Here is a 16,868-nt window from a genome sequence, read left to right on the forward strand (position 1 = left end):
TTCTGAATGTTGTTGTAGGTGGTGGCTCCACATGCTGTGGGTCTTGAGATTTGGGGGAGTTTTTTGGCTTTAGTCCCCTCTGCAGCAAGGCGAGGTGTTGTACTTACCCCCCATCCCCACATACTCCAGTCCCATGTAGTCGAGGCCCGAAGTGAGGGAGTGGTGGTTGGTTACCTTCCCGAAGCTCTCTCCAAATTCGCATCCTGGAAGTTGACCCATCACCCCCCTGTGCAGCTTTTGATTCCGAGGAAGGGAAGGGAAAGTGGGGGGGGGGAAGGCGGCTGCAAAGAAAGCCAGGTCAGTGCCCGGCCAATTAAGTGGGTTTTTTTTTTAAACGTCGCACTGACCACCACTAAAACCGTCGAGGTGAAATTGATGTGGTTAATTTTAATCCAGAGCTCGAATTTAGGAGGGATAAAAGAAAACTCAGCACAGAAAAAACAATTAATGCGGTGTTTGTTGCTGTTTTCGCTGCTGCGCAGTCATTGGTGACCGGAGCTGAGGCCATCAGCTCACCATACCCGTGACATCGGTGCGATCGCCGTGGTTGGGCGATACAAAAAAAAGAAACTCCCTGACGATTTTTAGCAGTGCCAACTCCGGAGCTCTCCACCTCTGAGCCACTCGAATCCAACCACCTCCGAGATGCAGCAGCGTCTGATGAATGCAAGCGACCCAATCAATTCAACGTGGAGCAACGTCACAGGCGTCAACGCCTCCGCCGCTGCCACCACCACTGCCGATTACGCGTTCGTCGTCGTCATCACATTCGTCCAGATATTCGACATTCTCATGACGCTACCGTCCGTTGCCTTCCTCATCGTCACCCTTGCCACCGTCCTGAGCAGCGCCACCCTCCGCGAGAGCTCGCGCTACGTCCTCTTCGTCAACCTCCTCGCGTGTGACAGCTGCTTCCTCCTCAACTCCAACGTGATGGCCACCCTCGTGTGGCGCCGGGTGACCATTGCCTTCATGCCCTGCTACATGTACATCATACTCGCATCGGTGCTCAACCACGCTGGCGCGATTTTCGTCACCGCCATGTCCGTCGAGCGCTATGTGGCTGTCTGCCACCCGCTGCGCTACCACAGCTGGTTCGGTCCCCGTGCCACCCTCCGCGCCATCGCCTGCGTCTGGTCTGTGGTGAGCATGTGCCCGCTGTTGCAGGCCGTCCTGGCCTTCTCCGGCGAAGGCTCCGACGAGCCGAGCCTCAGCCAGACGTCGGTATGCATGCCGAATCAGATCGACATGCTGCTCCACCACCGGACGGCGCTGATCACGCTCCGGGAGCTGGTGAATAGCGTCGTGTTCGTGATGAGCGTCGCCGTGATGCTCTTCACTTACACGCAGATCGTGAGGGCGGCCAGGAAGAGTGCAGCGTCTGGAGGCAGAGGAGGAGGTGGCGGAGGTAATAATAATTTTTAAATAACAATTTAAATTTGTGAAGCGGCGCGTGTGTGCCGTAGATCCCACCAATGCACCACCGTGTAAGGAAATGTACATGTGGTTGAACTTATTTCGCACCATACGTAGCCAACCGTGCTAATCGGAGGTGCGGGAAGTAGGAAATAAACAAAACCTGCAGGGAAAACAGCCAGAACTATAGGGGGGTAAAGGCGAGTTTCAAGAGGTGAGTTTTAAAGATAGACTTGAGTACAGCTCACGATTCTGATTGTCTTCTTAGCAGTCTGGGAGTTGAAAAGTGGCAAAATCCCAATCACACCAGGACCAAAACCCTGACCTTGGAATACTGAGAAGGCGATCCAAAGACCTCAGTGACCTCGTTGGGCTAAGCCATTGAGAGTCTTATAGTCAGCAGCAGATGAATCTTATAGTCGGCCACTCCATACTTGACTGGTAGTCAGTGCAGAGAGACAAGAGAGTGGGCGTGTGATGATGATGATGATGTGCCCACAAACGTGATGTGGTGTGCATAAGCACTCTAGCAGCTGCATTCTGAACGAGCTGGAGTCTAACCCAGCGGCACCTCACTCGGAATCCCAAACAGGTGGTGGTGGTGAAGGAGATTTGAACTCCGCGTGCAGGGCACGCAACACGGTGGCTCTCCATGGTCTCCAGCTGGTCCTCTACCTCAGCGCGCTGGGCAACGAGATCTTCCTGCTGCTCCTCAGCTTCGTGACGAGCAACGCGAAGATATTCGCTCTCTGCAGGATCTTGCTCTACTCGGTGCTCTTCGTGACCTCCCGAATGGTCATTCCGCTCGTCTACGGCCTCAGAGACCAGGAACTCAGGAGGCAGATGAAGAGGAGGCTGCAGTGCGGCGCTGCAGGGAAAGTGCGGCAAAGTTTGACCCATGGTCCAGCGATGTCCTGATGGTGGTGGCGGAGGGAGGAGAGAGGGATATGGGGGGAAGAGGAGGGATAAGGAGGGTGGTACCAAGTCGTCGTCTTGCTCTATTTAAGGCCAGAAGCAGGTGGATGGCTTCACTATTCTGGCAATTCGCCCAATGATGCTGGATGCAATTACCAGCGAAACGTCGTCTTCAAATTGTAAATGTTGTGGATTTACTCTGCAACACACAAACTGTGGGCTGCAGTAGTATACTACACTATGCTAGTAACTAATTGGCGCGTTATTTACGTGACAATTACCACCTGTGTCGTGTGATGGAGGGTTACGACACATTTATACTTAAAGCGACCTAACCCAAAAACCTTTATGAACACATTGAGTTGCAGGACTCTTTCTCTGGCGGTTACCAGGAGAAAACTCACGTGTATGAGGGCACGTTATATCCCCGTACAGATGGAAACAGGTTAGTGCACTCGACGGGTCGTGGTTTGGGAAATCGACTGAGGTTTGAGAGGACAAAACACGACACTTCGTTACAGTCTGTGCCCAATAATGCATGTTGTTTTCATAACGGAAATTGGATATAACACGATGAATGTATTATAGGGAACAACACGGGGAATGGCTTTAACACGTTCCTTCGGAGTGGGCAGGTAGGAACTTGGTTGGACAGCGCATTCGTGCGATCCGTGTCACGCGGCTTAAGCTGCGTGGGGCGGCGCGTCACGTGGTGCTGAGCCCGCCCGAAGCGCTCTATGAAATACAAATCGAGGGCAGGGCTATGCACGACAGACAAATAATCCCTGGTGGGCAGTGTGGAACTGTTGTTCCTACCTGTAAAAGTTGTATAGTCTCGTTTAGATGCCACTGGTTTTTCATGTGCTGCAGATGTAGATGCTACTGGTTCTTCATGTTCTTTAGATGTATATGCCACTGGTTCGTCATGTTACATCTGCATGAAAAACGGACAGATTTGTTTGTATCTCTGAAAGTTCGTAAGTCAAATGTTCTTAAGTAGAGTTCCTGTACCTCACAATTAACCCCTTTCCCCCTGGTATGATGACGTACTTGGATGTACGTGAACCTCTATTTTACTGTAAAATGTCTTGGTGACTACAAGAAATTGTACGACGGTCACAAACTGCATTGCTAAGGAAGAACTAAGGGTGGAACAAAACCCTAAATGACGCAGGTTAATTCCATAACCTATTTTTATTACACGCTTTCTATGAACTCACTCTGTTGTTGTTGTATCCTCAAATCTTGTAACTCCATTTTAACCCACTTCCCAATGTGGTATCGACTGAAAACTTGGTATACTTATGTTACTGATGAAAATACTATATTATATCATAAAAAAATATATTTTTAAACATTTTTTTTATGTTTCGGATTGGGTCTAATTGTCCACGCTCAACTGACATTGGCTGTAATTGACCACGGTCCCTTACGTTATGGTAAGCTTCGGCGCCACTTCCTGGAGTCGTGGAATTCTGCTATTACTCGTACGGTACATTTCATTAAAGCGTATTTTTAAAAAAGTTTTTTTAAAATATTACTTATTTGTTTATTAACGCAGAATGAGATGTTGTTTCTGCTGTATACCCGCCGCTGCGTACGCGTGAAAAGTAGCTCTGCAGCGTGTGTGATGCGGCTCTTGGAACTATTTTGGTCAAAGGAAAATTACAAAAAAAATGTTTCTCCTCCTTCTTCTCTTTCTTCTTTGAAAAGTTGGCCGACCCCCTCTTGCTCTAGAGCAAAAGTGCTTAACCTGGGGTGCACGCACCCCCTGTGGGTACGAGATGCCCTTTTTGGGGGTGCGAGACATAGCTGTTATTTTTCTTCAGAAGGTAAATAATCGAAAACACAAATTAAGCACGGCCACACGTGAGCACAACTAATTTGTTTAATCAAACCCTATGTATTTATTAGCATTGTACATTTTTTACGATTGAGAACCAAAGGGGCGCAAGGCTTGCAGTAAAGGTGAAGGACCGCCCTGCTCTAGAGCAAGGTTTTCATCCTCGAGTGCGTCGCCGAATGCCTATTCAAAGCCGACATCCTGCTGAACGCCTTTCCGCACTCCCGGCACGCGTGCGGCCTCTCGCCCGTGTGCGTCCCGTAGTGCGCCTTCAAGCTGGAGCGCTGCGTGAAGCCCGCGCCGCACTCCTCGCACACGTGCGGCCTCTCGCCCGTGTGCGTCCGCGCGTGCCTCTCCAGGCCGGACAGCTGCGCGAACCCCTTCCCGCACTCCCCGCAGGCGTGCGGCCACACGCCTGCCCTCGCCCTCGCGTGCGCCTTCACATGCCTCTCCAGGCCGGAGCGGTGGGCGAAACCGCGGCCGCACTGGTCGCACGCGTGTGGCCACTCGCCCGTGTGCGTCCTCGCGTGCTCGTCCAGGTGGTAGCGCCGCACGAATCCCCGGCCACACACCAGGCACGCGTGCGGCTTCTCGCCCGTGTGCGACGCGCGGTGCTCCTCCAGGTGGTAGCTCTGCGCGAACCCCTTGCCGCACTCCTCGCACGCGTACGGCCTCTCGGCTGCGTGCCTCTTCGCATGCGCCTCCAATTCGGAGGGGCGAGCGAACGCCCGGCCGCACTCAGGACACGCGTGCGGCCTCCTCCTCTCCGCCGCGTGCGACGCAGAGTGCAGCTCGAGGTTGTAGCGGTGGGCGAACGCCCGGCCGCACTCGGCGCAAGCGTGCGGCCTCCCGCCCGCGTGCGCCTTGGCGTGCTTCTCCAGGTTGGAGAGGTGCGCGAAGCCCTTGCCGCAGTCGGCGCAGGCGTGCGGCCACATGCCCGTGTGGGTCCGCGCGTGCGTGCTCAAATTCGAGAGCGTCGCGAACTCCTTGCCGCACTCCTGGCAAGCGTGCGGCTTCCTCCGATCGGTGGTGGCGGCTGCGGTCGCGGCGCCTTCGAGCGCCTTCCCGCAACGCGCACAGGCTCGCGCGATCTTGTCGTCGTCGTCGTCGTTCCTGTCATCGGCATCGTCGCTGTGTTGCGCTTTGTCCGTCGTTGTTCTGCGGCCTCTGCCCTTGCCGCACTCCTCGCACAGCAGTTCTGTCGTCGCCATCACTTCGTCCGCTGTAGCGCGCGTGTTTAACAAAACGGTGCAAACGGCTCGATTTAACCGATGTGCGGGAAAAAAAACCTACGATGAATGTGAGATGTGGTCACCGGTAACATTGTATGGCTTAAAGCTTTCGTGACTGCAGGAGTTCATACTCTGTGGTTCTTTCTGTAAAGTCACGTAGATAGAAAAATAACTAATAGATCACAACGTTTCGATAGCAACACAAGCCATCGTCTTCAGGGGAAACAATACAGCAGGCGGACTGCTGAGGCAGGAGGAAACGTAGCGAGAGAGCTACTGCAACCATAAGTTATATACGTTTGTGGTGGGTACAACCCAAGGGTAAGTGGGCGAGACTAGGGATGGAATTTGCAAGTAAATGTAAAATCGCAGAGCTAGTATACCACGGCTAATCTGAGGGGACATGACTTCAACCGAGAAGATGGATGCAAAATGTAGCAATCTTTGGAAGGACGTTGATCAACCAGATATAGTTTTAACTGTTGTGTTGGCCGTCTCTCTGAGTTTTACATTTCTAAATTTGCTAAGTTTGATATCTTTTTTCTCTCTCTCACCTTGTTCCCTCTGAAAATTTCACCCCCACCCTCTCGCCCGTTACGGCAGCCCCTCCCCCTCCCCTCCCTCCCCCCCTCGGATTAGCCGAGGTATGCTAGCTCTGCGATCTTACATTTACTTGCAAATTTTATCCCTAGCCCCGCCCACTTACCCTTGGGTTGTACCCACCACAAACGTATAACGTCTGGTTGCAGTAGCTCTCTCGCTATATTTCCTCCTGCCTCAGCAGTCCGCCTGCTGTATTGTTTCATCTGAAGACGATGGCTTGTGTTGCTATCGAAACGTCGTGATCTGTTAGTTATTTTTCTATCTACGTGACTTTACCAAAAGAACCAAAGAGTATGAATTCCTGCAGTCACGAAAGCTTCAAATCAAGATTGTATGGTTTGTTCACTGTACGCGTAGGCTTTCACGGGCAATGTAATTTGAGTTCGGGTTCGACGACCACTTAGGTACAATGTCCAGAAGGGATGGCACCAGTGTGTATGTACGTTGCACTTCTTTCGCACCGTACGCAGCCAAGTGTGCTAATCGGTGGCGTGGGGGAAAGACAACACACTAAACTAAAAAGCAGTTCTAAAGAAATTCGTTTTCAAACTACATTATGATTTAAAAGTGCATCATAGCTCCTCCAAGTGGCTTCCTTATATCGGAAGGAAGACCATCCCAGATGGCCGCAGGAGTGCATCTGAAAGCGCTGCTTGATGATGCGGTGACCACCATCTTTGTTCCATGGCCAGCCAAAAGCCCCTGCTGCTGCGAGGATGACCGGAGATGGCGTGGTGATGATGGTGAATGCTCCTTGATGAGATCAGCGAGTGATTGTGGTTCTTTTTCTTCTGCTCACGCCGCAATTTCCAGAAGTAGCACGACTACGACGTATGGTCGGTGATGGGGACTCTCACCTTCACTCGTGTCCTCCACCGATAACTCCACCTCGATGAAGTTCTGGTCCGGAGCATCCGCAAGTCTACGGCAATCGCCCGTCTCCTCCGGCTGGCTCTCGCCAGCTCCTTCGACTTTAACAAACTTCACATCTGGAGCTGTGATTTTGAAAATGGGAGAGCATGGTGGGGAGTATAGTGAGATGAGGGGGGGAGAGGTCGGAGAGTGCGTGGAGGGGAGTAAGTGACGGGGGAGAGGTAGGAGAGTGCGTGGAGGGGAGTAGAGATGAAAGGGGAGAGGTAGGAGAGTGCATGCCTGTAGACTCAACACTGTCCAAAAACTAACACTCTCCATAGATTCAACACTGCCCATAGACCCAACACTGCCCATAGACTCAACACTGCCCATTGACTCAACACTACCAATAGACTCAACACTGCCCATTGACTCAACACTGCCCCCGCACCTCCAATTAGCACGGTTGGCTACAAACGGTGCGAAAGAAATTCAACATACATACACACGTACGTACAAACTTGCCTGAGTTTTGCCTCTGATTCTGGCATCTCCCTGCCTGTAGGAAGGGGTCTTACCGTCTTCCTCCGGTTCGGTTTTCACCTCCATCCTCAGTGTCTCAGCGCCCGGGCTCCTTTCATCCTCTTGCTTCACGACTACTCCTGTGCATGAGTACAAAGATCCATGTGTAGCCTTAACAGACTCTTGGGTAAATGGGTCTGGAATGCTATCGCCAATAAACTGCAACTTGAATCACTACCTATGAGATCTTCACTCAAAACTGCTCTAGAGGAGTTGTACACCCCAAACTGCCACTGCCATTCATTGGCCTAAAATAAAATGTTTCGCTCTGGATGATCGCTGCAAAGTATGACCTGTGTTTTGATTTAGTGTGCTGATATTAATGGTGCATTGCAAATGTTTGATACTCCGACTGATGCTCCTGCTGTTGTGGAGTGACGCATGCAGCCAGCTATGGCTGCAGGGTTTGGTGGTACATGTTATTTATGTCGTTTATTGTGAAAATTCGGTCACAGTTCCTATGATCACTGCTTCATTGCTTTTATGGCTTTATTTTGGTGATTTCGAAGTTTTTTGGTTTGGCCATGTATTTATTGTTTGTTGTAGTACGGAGTTATACTTAAGGCCTTAATCGAAGTTGTCTTGTGGTTGTTGTTGTTTTACTTGCATCCCACTGGGACTTTTGCACACAGCGTTGGTGGTGTACGGTGCTTTTTCTGCAAAATTTTGTTGTCTTTTCTTGAATTTTCTGTTTGCACAGTCACATAGTCACTTTAAGATGTTTTCTTGTTCATGTTTTGTTATTTTGTTTTTTGCGGTTGCACCCGATTCAAGAGCTGAATGGTTCACAGGGCTATACCTAACAAATGAACTTGAACTTGAAACTTGAACTCGCTGTTAGCGAGCACCGATGAAGCCAAAAAAAGCAGACCAGGGGGTGGGTGGCCAACACCACGTCCGACCGCCTTTGTCTCCCTATTGGCGATGTTTACACACCGTACCAGGTACTCATCTGAGGCTGATTCGACCTTGGGGAGGCCCAGGTACCGGTTCAGATAATCGTCAACGGTGTTGGCAGTGAGTGGGAAACGAACTCGGGTCGCCGGGTTCGTAGTGCAGCACGCTAACCACTACACTACCGCTCCCGTTCACATGCACGCACACACACCAATACCAATACTCGCCATTCGCCACTGAGTGACGGTAACCTCACTATTGTGCCTGTGCCAGGCCAGGTGCACGTTGAGACCATGTGAAGTGTCGAAGGTTTGCTGACAGGAGGTCTCAGGATAGACCCATCAGGTGCCATGGGTTGGCTGACTGAGATGACTAATAGATGCATCAGCTGTACCCCCGACTTTGCCAACTTACTGTATTTTATCCGCCCGGCACTCCACTCATTGTTGTGAGCTTCGCTCCTCTGCCCTCAGTTGTTGTTGGAGGGTGACTGCCTCCGACTGCCCAGTAATGTCCTTCACAAGCCTCCTCCATAGTGGCAGATTTTAACACTGCTGGTATCAATCTTTGGCAAGTCCACTCAACTCCAGATCCTCCTGTACCGCATCAGTCCATCTCTTCTCCAGCCCGTGTCATGCCCATTTGTCCCCCTCTATGTGGGCAAACAGAAGCTGCTTGGGCATGCGGTGGCTAGGCATGTGGGTTACATGACCCAGTCAATGCAGCCTTGCCTGCCAGAGGAACTCACTGATAGGAATGTGTCCAGATCTTTCAAGGATTTGTGAGCTCCTCAGACAATCCAGCCTGATTAAACCCAGGATGGAACAGGAAGGGCATGACCGTGGCCGAGAAGACAGATTCCATCTCCTCAGCAACTTGGGCCCACTACTCACGGTACTGGAATTGTAAATGTTGTCGTGGGTTTACTCTCCGACATATACTCTAAACGCATGACGTTGATTCTAAATGTGGAGGGGAAAAACCGGAGGGACCCAGAGAAAAATCCACGCGACCATGGGGAGACAGACACACGCAAACACCAAATATACAGACGAACCTATGACCTCCTGTATATCAGGCAGTTAACATCTCGCCATGGTGTCGCCCATACAATACATCTCAGTGCATTAGATGTATCAGTGCCCTCTTGTGCAAACACGTAAACATTAATTGAATGCACGAGGCATGCAGAGCAGATCCCTGGAACAGCGTTCGAGTATTTCGAGAGTTGCATTCGGGGTTAAATGCCCGTTTCGCTGCATTGTCAAATAGCGCCGTGACAGTTACGTACAAAAAAATAATAATTGGTTTACAGCCGATGTTTTGAAGGCAGAATCTCACCAGCGTAAGCAATTTCACAATCCACCGTCAGGTCAGGAGCCACTCCTGGGTTTGGATGCTCTTCCTTTTCCTGCTTGACGAACGGCAATTCGAAGTGTGAATCCATCTGAGGAAGAGCGGAGAAGCGCAGAAGAGTTTGATTACCCATTGACAGCCGCCCCTGTTGTCCCCGGCGCCGGAATCTCTCCGTGGAAAACTCTAAATTCCCATGGGATAGATCGTGGATAAGCAGTCACCCCCTGAAGCGCGTGGAAATTATGGGGACACGCACGAAGACAAAGATCCCCCGAGTAGCCTACAACGAACTGGTGGGTCAAGTGCAGTTAGCGAGCACCTATGAAGGCCGGCACTGCACACGACGGGGTGGGTGGCCAGCACCACGCCCGGCCGCCTGTGTCTCCCTCAGTGGCGATGTTTACTGCACACCGCACCAGGTACTCATTTGAGGCTGAGTCGACCTAGGGGAGGAGGCCCAGGACCGGTGCAGATAATCGTCACACCGGTGTTGGTGGTGGCTGTGAGGAGGAAGTGACCCAACAGTGATGAAAAGCAGGAGAAAAACTGTGTATAGTACTGTAGAGTGTATAGTGTAGTGTATAGTGTAGTGTATGTTGCATTTCTTTCGGGCCGTACGTAGCCAACCATGCCAATCGGAGGCACGGGGGAAGGACGACAAATTAAACACAAATATCAGTTCTAAATAAATTCCATTGAGGAAATGGTGTAGTGTATAGTATAGTAGTGTAGAGTATAATAGTGTAGTATATTGTATTGTAGTGTAGCGTACAGATTATGTAGTGTAGTGTGTATTGTAGTGTATAGTGTAGTATATAGTGTAGAATGTAGTGTATAATAGTGTCGTGTGTATTGTAGTGTAGTATGTAGTGTATAGTGTAAAACGTGGTGTATAGTAGTGGTATGTATTATAGTGTATAATGTAGTGTATAGTACTGTAGAGTGTAGTGTGTAGCATAGTGCAGAATGTAGTGTATGTAGTGTACATCTTAAGTGTATAGTGTAGTATATTGAACTTCTTTCACACCGTACGTAGCCAAACCGCGCTAGAGACGTGGGGGAAGGACAACTGACATTGTGATTCTTAAACGTGTTCTTGTTAGTTGTAATGCTCAGCCTTTGCGGCTCTACAAGCCGCCTGGGTGTCAAACCACGCCTTGCAGAGGTAGTGCTAAAGTTATTTGACCATACTTCCTCACGCCCTGTTAAGGGCGAGTTGAATGACTCACCACCCCGTGTTGTGTCTCTCCACGTCTATGTCTCTCCACGTATCTGTGTTTGTGTCTCTCTCCACGTCTCTGTCTCTCTGTCCTCGTGTTTCTTGTAGCCCCGCCCCCCATTCACCGTCCAGCAAGCGACAAGATGCAGCGCGAGACGCAATAAAACGAAACGAGCCCATCCCTGGCCCGACCTGCTCAAGGAATCCGATTGGAGTCCACGAAGCCCTGATCCAACGAGGGGGCGGTGCCGGCCGCCATGTGGGCGTGACCTGGAGCGGGTCACGTGGGTGTGCCAAGTTCAGCGGTGGGAGCACCCAAAATGGCCACGTTCTGTTGACGCGACAACCCTGACTCGTTGGCTGCGTCGGGTGGTTTCGGGTTCTAACGACACATTTATATATTTACGCGATCTAACCCAAAATACCTCTATTATGGATAAAAAAAAACATGTATACATATTAAAAGAGCGCAGAAGTGTGGTCACCACATCTACGCCTCTATATAAGGAACGAAACGGGTGGACTTCTCCACAAATCTGGCTGTCGGCTGATGAAGCTAGTTGTAATTACTAGCGAAACGTCGTACTCAGATTGTAAATGTTGTGGCTTGGCTCTCCAACACACCGGTGAAATTTGCAACAACGTCACGCGATACAATGACGTCAAGCTGAAATGCATATGACGCGTTGCCTTCATCACGTGACTTCATTAAACCCATGCTTTACTCGTGGATACTCAAATTTGCCAGGCCACGGTTAGTAAATTGTTATACAAACAACAAAACCGTGAAATAACATGAAACTGCGGTTGACAAATCCACGGCTGGCATGAAAGAAAATAAACTGCGGAAAATCAACGTGGTTTCAGATCGGGAGGGAAATGCAATGGTCAAATATGTGTAGTGACATGGAATGGGTCACTACGTAGTATAGCGCGGGTTGCTGGCAGAGAAAGGGATCTGCAGTTGCAGCAGCCCCGTCTGTCGGCAGGTCATGTGATAAGTCAGAGAGAGGGATGTAGAGGGGGCAAGTGAGGTAGTAAGCCCGGGAGCCCGCGAGTAGGTTCGATAAAGGGGACGTGGCCAGGGCGGAGCGAGGCGACGCTAGGAGAATAAAAGGGGACCCCGGGCGAAGGCTCGGGGCTGTTGCTTGGACTGGGATCCTGTTGTGCTGCTAGGGTCTTCGTCGTCGTCGATGTCTTCACCTTCTCGGCATTGTCAGTCAGGCAGTCTGCCAGCTGTCCTGACTGAGAGTCGTAGTTACCTCTTGTGAGCTGTGGAGTGCCTTCTACTCCCAGTGTCTCTGAGTGCGTCACTACATATGTAAGGCATATCACAGAGAAAACGTTAGATTATGGAGAAGACATTTATGCATGTTTTGTAGACTTTTTCACAAGTATATGATTTGATGATAGGCAGCCATTAACAATAACATTAATTCGGAATGTAACAATTCAGGTGTGAAATACATTTTTTTACGCTAAGCATACATGCATCAGACCATGCGCTTTGGAATGATCTTCAAATTGATGTTTATAGTTTTTTGTTTGTTATATCCTGTGAAAAAAACGTTACAGCACTGTCGTGTCCGCAGTCAGAAATAAAAGAGCATTCAAAAACAATCAACGTCGCTTTACATTAAAAAAGAAAACGCTACAACAGTGTGTTCTATAGAATGGCTGTTCACAATATCGTCCAATGAAAACCGCGTCCCACAATCCTTTGCACAATGCGTGTTCTGGTTTTCGTCTTTTAACCGGGATTGACACACACAAAATACTCTTTCCAACTCTCCTTGTACGACTGTGTGGCACCTCGCCAATTCTAATCTAATTGTATCTTCATAGAGGCAGCGCCTTCAATCAAGGCGCTCTCTTTGACATAGCCGAATGAAATGGCGACGCAGAATGGATGTTGTTGGCACTCGGGGGAAGTACTATGAGGGTATTTACAACTGCGTAACAGCAGCGATGGAGGGGTGCTTCAGGAGGATCACGAAAGGGGCTAGAGGGGAGAGGCGGGAAAGAGGAAGGGAATGAACGATGGAGAATAGGTGAGGCTTTGAGAGAGGAATGGAAGGGGGTTAAGGAGGGGGACTGCTTAATAAGTCTAAATGCGCATACTATGCAAAACCCTCTCCACAATCCTTGGACACGTTTTGCTTCTCCCTTAGGGTGCGTTCTAAAATGCCTTCAATTCAGTTCTCACATTCCTTTAGTAAATGTGGATTCTCCCTCGCGTGTGTTCTACAATGCTTATTTAACTCATTAAGTGCTGCAAACCCCTTCCCACACTGCTTGCACACGTGCGGCTTCCCACCGGCGTGCGTTCTGGAATGCTTCTCTAAATTTGAACGCTCCGTAAACCTTTTCTCGCACTCCCTGCACGCGTACGGCTTCTCGCCGGTGTGCGTCCTAGAATGGGTCTCTAGATTGTAACTCTGCGAAAATGCCTTCCCGCACTCCTTGCACACGTGCGGCTTCTCGCCCGTGTGCGTCCTGGAGTGTTTCTCCAAATTGGAGCGCTGCGTGAACTTCTTTCCGCACTCCTCGCACATGTACGGCTTCTCGCCCGTGTGCGTCCTCGAGTGTTTCTCCAAATTGGAGCGCTGCGAAAACCTCTTGCCGCACTCGTCGCACGCGTACGGTTTCTCGCCGGTGTGCGTCCTGGCGTGCGTCTCCAGGTTGGAGCGCTGGGTGAACCTCTTGCCACACTCCTTGCACGCGTGCGGCTTCTCCCCGCTGTGTATCCGCGAGTGGGTCTTCAGGTCGGAGGGCTGCGCGAAGCCCTTCCCGCACTCCTTGCACACGTTCGGCTTCTCGCCCGTGTGCGTTCTGGAATGCTTGTTCAGGTAGGTGCGCGCCGCAAACCCCTTGCCGCACTCCCTGCACACGTGCGGCCTCTCACCCGTGTGTGTCCTGGAATGGGTGTTTAAGGCGCAGCGTTGCGAAAACGCCTTCCCGCACTCCCTGCACACGTACGGCTTCTCGCCGGTGTGCGTTCTGGAGTGCATTTCCAAATGAGAGCGCTGCGGGAACCTCTTCCCACACTCCTTGCACAGGTAGAGCTTTTCGCCGGTGTGTGTCCTCGAATGCATCTCCAAACTGGAACGCTGTATGTACCTCTTCCCGCACTCCTTGCAAACGTATGGCTTATCACCGGTGTGCGTCCGAGAGTGAGCCTCTAAATTGGAGCGCTTCGAGAACTTCTTCCCGCACTCTTGGCACGTGTGCGGCTTCTCGCCCGTGTGCGTCCTCGAATGCGTCTCTAAATTGGAACGCTTTGAAAACCCCTTCCCGCACTCTTGGCACGTGTGCGGCTTCTCGCCCGTGTGCGTCCTCGAGTGAGTCTCTAAACTGGAACTCTTTGAAAACCTCTTCCCGCACTCCGTGCACACGTGCAGATTCTTGCTGGCGTGCGTTCTGGAGTGCATGTTTAAAGTGGAATGTTTTGAAAACCCCTTCCCGCACTCCTTGCAGACGTGCGGTTTATCGCCAACAGCGTCCGTCGCTTCGAGCCCTCTTGACTCCTCCGCCAATGCGGAATCCTTCCCGCGTGGCACACTCGGGCGCGGCTTCTCTCCGCTCCGTTTCCCCCTGTTCGTGCGTGGCGCAGAGCCTCCGAGCTTGTTCCCGCACCGCACGCAGCCTCGCAGGACCTGGCCGATGCCTTGTGCCTCATCCACCTTCCTTCTTAACCGTCGGCCACGATCCGTCTGGCACGCTCTGCAAAGTAGTCCGGTTGAACTTCCTTCATCTGCTGCACACGAAAAAAAATGTAATAATGCAAAAGCGTGACGCGGCAAAACAGTCCGTGGTGTGTGTGGCACAACTCCGGTATTTTTAAAATCAACATCACCGCGGTGATATCACTGGGAGCACGATGGCAGTGCTGGTGGATGTCACTACGAAGGCTTGATTAGCAGGCACAAAATCGACCATGCAACAGACAGCGCAGAGACGGAGCCTCCATTGGGTATCTAACTAGACGAGAGCCGTCTGTTTTTGGGCTGCATCTTCAGTTAATGCACTAGGGCAGGGTTTGTCAACTAAACGAAGGTGGCGGTCTTCTTCAGCTTGTGGGATAGAAGAAGGGTGGCATGGTGGCTTATGAGATGTTAACTACCTCACCTGGCATATAGAAAGCCGTGGGTTCAATCCTGACCCTGACGCCTGCTGTATATTTGGAGTTTGCGTGTCTCTCTCTCCTCGTGGTCGCGTGGATTTTTCTTCGGGTCCTGCGGTTTTTCCCTCCACGTTTAGAATCAACGTCAAGCATTTAGAGACTATTTGGCTGCTATAAATTTCCACGTCATAAGCCACCTCCGTTGAGCTATCATTTGTGGCCAGGTGGCTTCTGAAACAAGAGCTACACAGCTCAGTGGGCCTTACATTTGGTAAAAAAAAAATTGTTTCTGCTTTTTCAAATAATTAATAGTTTACTTATTTGCTGCTTCTTCCATTATAATATCATATCACCCGTCTCAATACGTCAGAACCTCCAGAACACAAATTGTTCGTCCACCTCATTCACCGTAGCATGACGGAGATGCTGATTAATGATTCAGCAGGAAAACATTGCATTTTTCTCTGCAACCATAGTGGAACTCACCTTGACCAACATCTTCCTCCAGCAACTCCACCTCGATGAAGTTCCGATCTGCAGTGGCCGGGCATCCTCCGTGGGGGCTCCCCGTCTCCTCTGGCATCATCACAGTGGGTCCCTCAGCTTTGACGATCTTAACATCCTGAACTGTGATTTGGGAAAAAAAAAAGCTCCATTGAAAACGAATTTCTTTAGAACCGCTTTAGTTTGTTGTCCTTCCCCCCGCACCTTCGATTAGTGTGGTCGGCTACGTACGATGGTGCGACAGAAGATCAATGTGCACACACGTACGTACATTGAGACTGGAGTGAGGTTTTCGTGAAAGCCAAGACAAGGGTTCGTGTATTTATCGCACGCGACGCAAGGTGACGTAGATTACTTAACCAACTCTCAGGGACACACAGAAGGCGGCTCCGTCCATCTCACTGGGGACGGGGTTCAGAGACACACAGAGGCGGCTCCGTCCATCTCACCGGCAGCATCGACGACGTCTTCGCGCTTTACCGTCAAGTCGGGCCACGTCCCAGGACACGCGCCGTCGTCGTGCTCTTGCTTGATGAACGCCACGTCGGGGTGAGGATTCATCTGAGGGGCAACGGACATCGAGAGCGGTGTCCGTCGCTAGTTGTTCAGAGGAGGTGGTGGTGGTGTGCCACCGTTGCCGATAAGAAGACTGCATCCTCATCTGCGGTGCGTGAGTCAGGGTGTCGCCACACATGATTTGAAACTGTTGGGGGGTTTGACAGAAGCACGACGATGATGATGATGGGGGGGTGTTGTTCAGGCAATCCTCGGTTTACGCGCTTTTGTCACTTTGGAATAAAGCGCGCTTTGTATTTAGACCCTTTTATTGACACGCACGAGACAGTTTTCGGAACGACGTCATCCGCAGCGCGACGTCCACCACCCTCGCCTGGCACCGCGACCCCAACGGCGTTGCCAGCAGCCAGTGCGGCGTGGGTTACAAGCAAGTAATACTGCATTTCTTTATCTGTATTTTACAGGAAGTATAGTAGAGTTTACATGATTTATTAAAAATGTTGAAGGATTATATTGTGTGTACATATATTGTATTGATATAAGAGGATAATTTTTTTCTGCGAGTGTGAGTGGAATCCCCTAACCCCCTCCTTTATCATTATTTCTGATGGGAAAATTGCCTTTGATATACGCGATTATGAGATACGCGCGTTCTGCCAGTAACGCATCTAACGCGTATGTGTCAGACACAGTAGGGGGCACAGGTGGTGCATCGGCCAGTCATCTCAGTCAGTCGACCCATGGTACCTGCTGGGTCTGCCCCTTGACCTCCTGCCGGCGGGCGTTCGACACTTCACGTGGCCTCAACGT

At 50.8% G+C, this 16,868-nt stretch overlaps 2 protein-coding genes across 4 annotated transcripts in view; both read right to left on the minus strand.

Moving 5' to 3' along the window:
- The window catches only part of LOC144735489 (uncharacterized), a 34,586-nt gene extending 17,798 nt beyond the window's left edge, over positions 1–16,788 (minus strand). The window contains exons 1-6 of the mRNA XM_078617889.1: positions 15,992–16,788; positions 15,525–15,665; positions 13,122–14,672; positions 12,178–12,228; positions 1,988–2,330; positions 803–1,381 (exon numbers count right to left, since the gene is read on the minus strand). Coding sequence (XP_078474015.1) covers positions 803–1,381; positions 1,988–2,330; positions 12,178–12,228; positions 13,122–14,672; positions 15,525–15,665; positions 15,992–16,121 — 2,795 coding nt within the window. The 5' untranslated portion in view covers positions 16,122–16,788. The remainder of the gene's footprint in view (positions 1–802; positions 1,382–1,987; positions 2,331–12,177; positions 12,229–13,121; positions 14,673–15,524; positions 15,666–15,991) is intronic.
- Positions 368–13,114, minus strand: LOC144735543 (uncharacterized). 3 transcript variants are annotated; one of them, XM_078617970.1, is made up of 5 exons: positions 10,926–13,114; positions 9,682–9,787; positions 7,440–7,523; positions 6,867–7,004; positions 368–5,396 (listed from the first exon to the last, which is right to left on the minus strand). In XM_078617970.1, exons 1-5 carry the CDS (start codon positions 11,034–11,036, stop codon positions 4,318–4,320), a joined length of 1,518 nt encoding a protein of 505 aa, XP_078474096.1. In that variant the 5' UTR covers positions 11,037–13,114; the 3' UTR covers positions 368–4,317. The 3 variants fall into 3 exon arrangements, with proteins under 3 accessions (XP_078474096.1, XP_078474098.1, XP_078474097.1); XM_078617972.1 differs by lacking the exon at positions 10,926–13,114 and adding an exon at positions 10,724–10,919; XM_078617971.1 differs by lacking the exon at positions 7,440–7,523.
- Positions 16,789–16,868: the final 80 nt, after the last annotated feature.

Source organism: Lampetra planeri, chromosome 55 (assembly GCF_965212315.1).
Source record: "Lampetra planeri chromosome 55, kcLamPlan1.2.h2, whole genome shotgun sequence".
Classification (NCBI taxonomy): domain Eukaryota; kingdom Metazoa; phylum Chordata; class Hyperoartia; order Petromyzontiformes; family Petromyzontidae; genus Lampetra; species Lampetra planeri.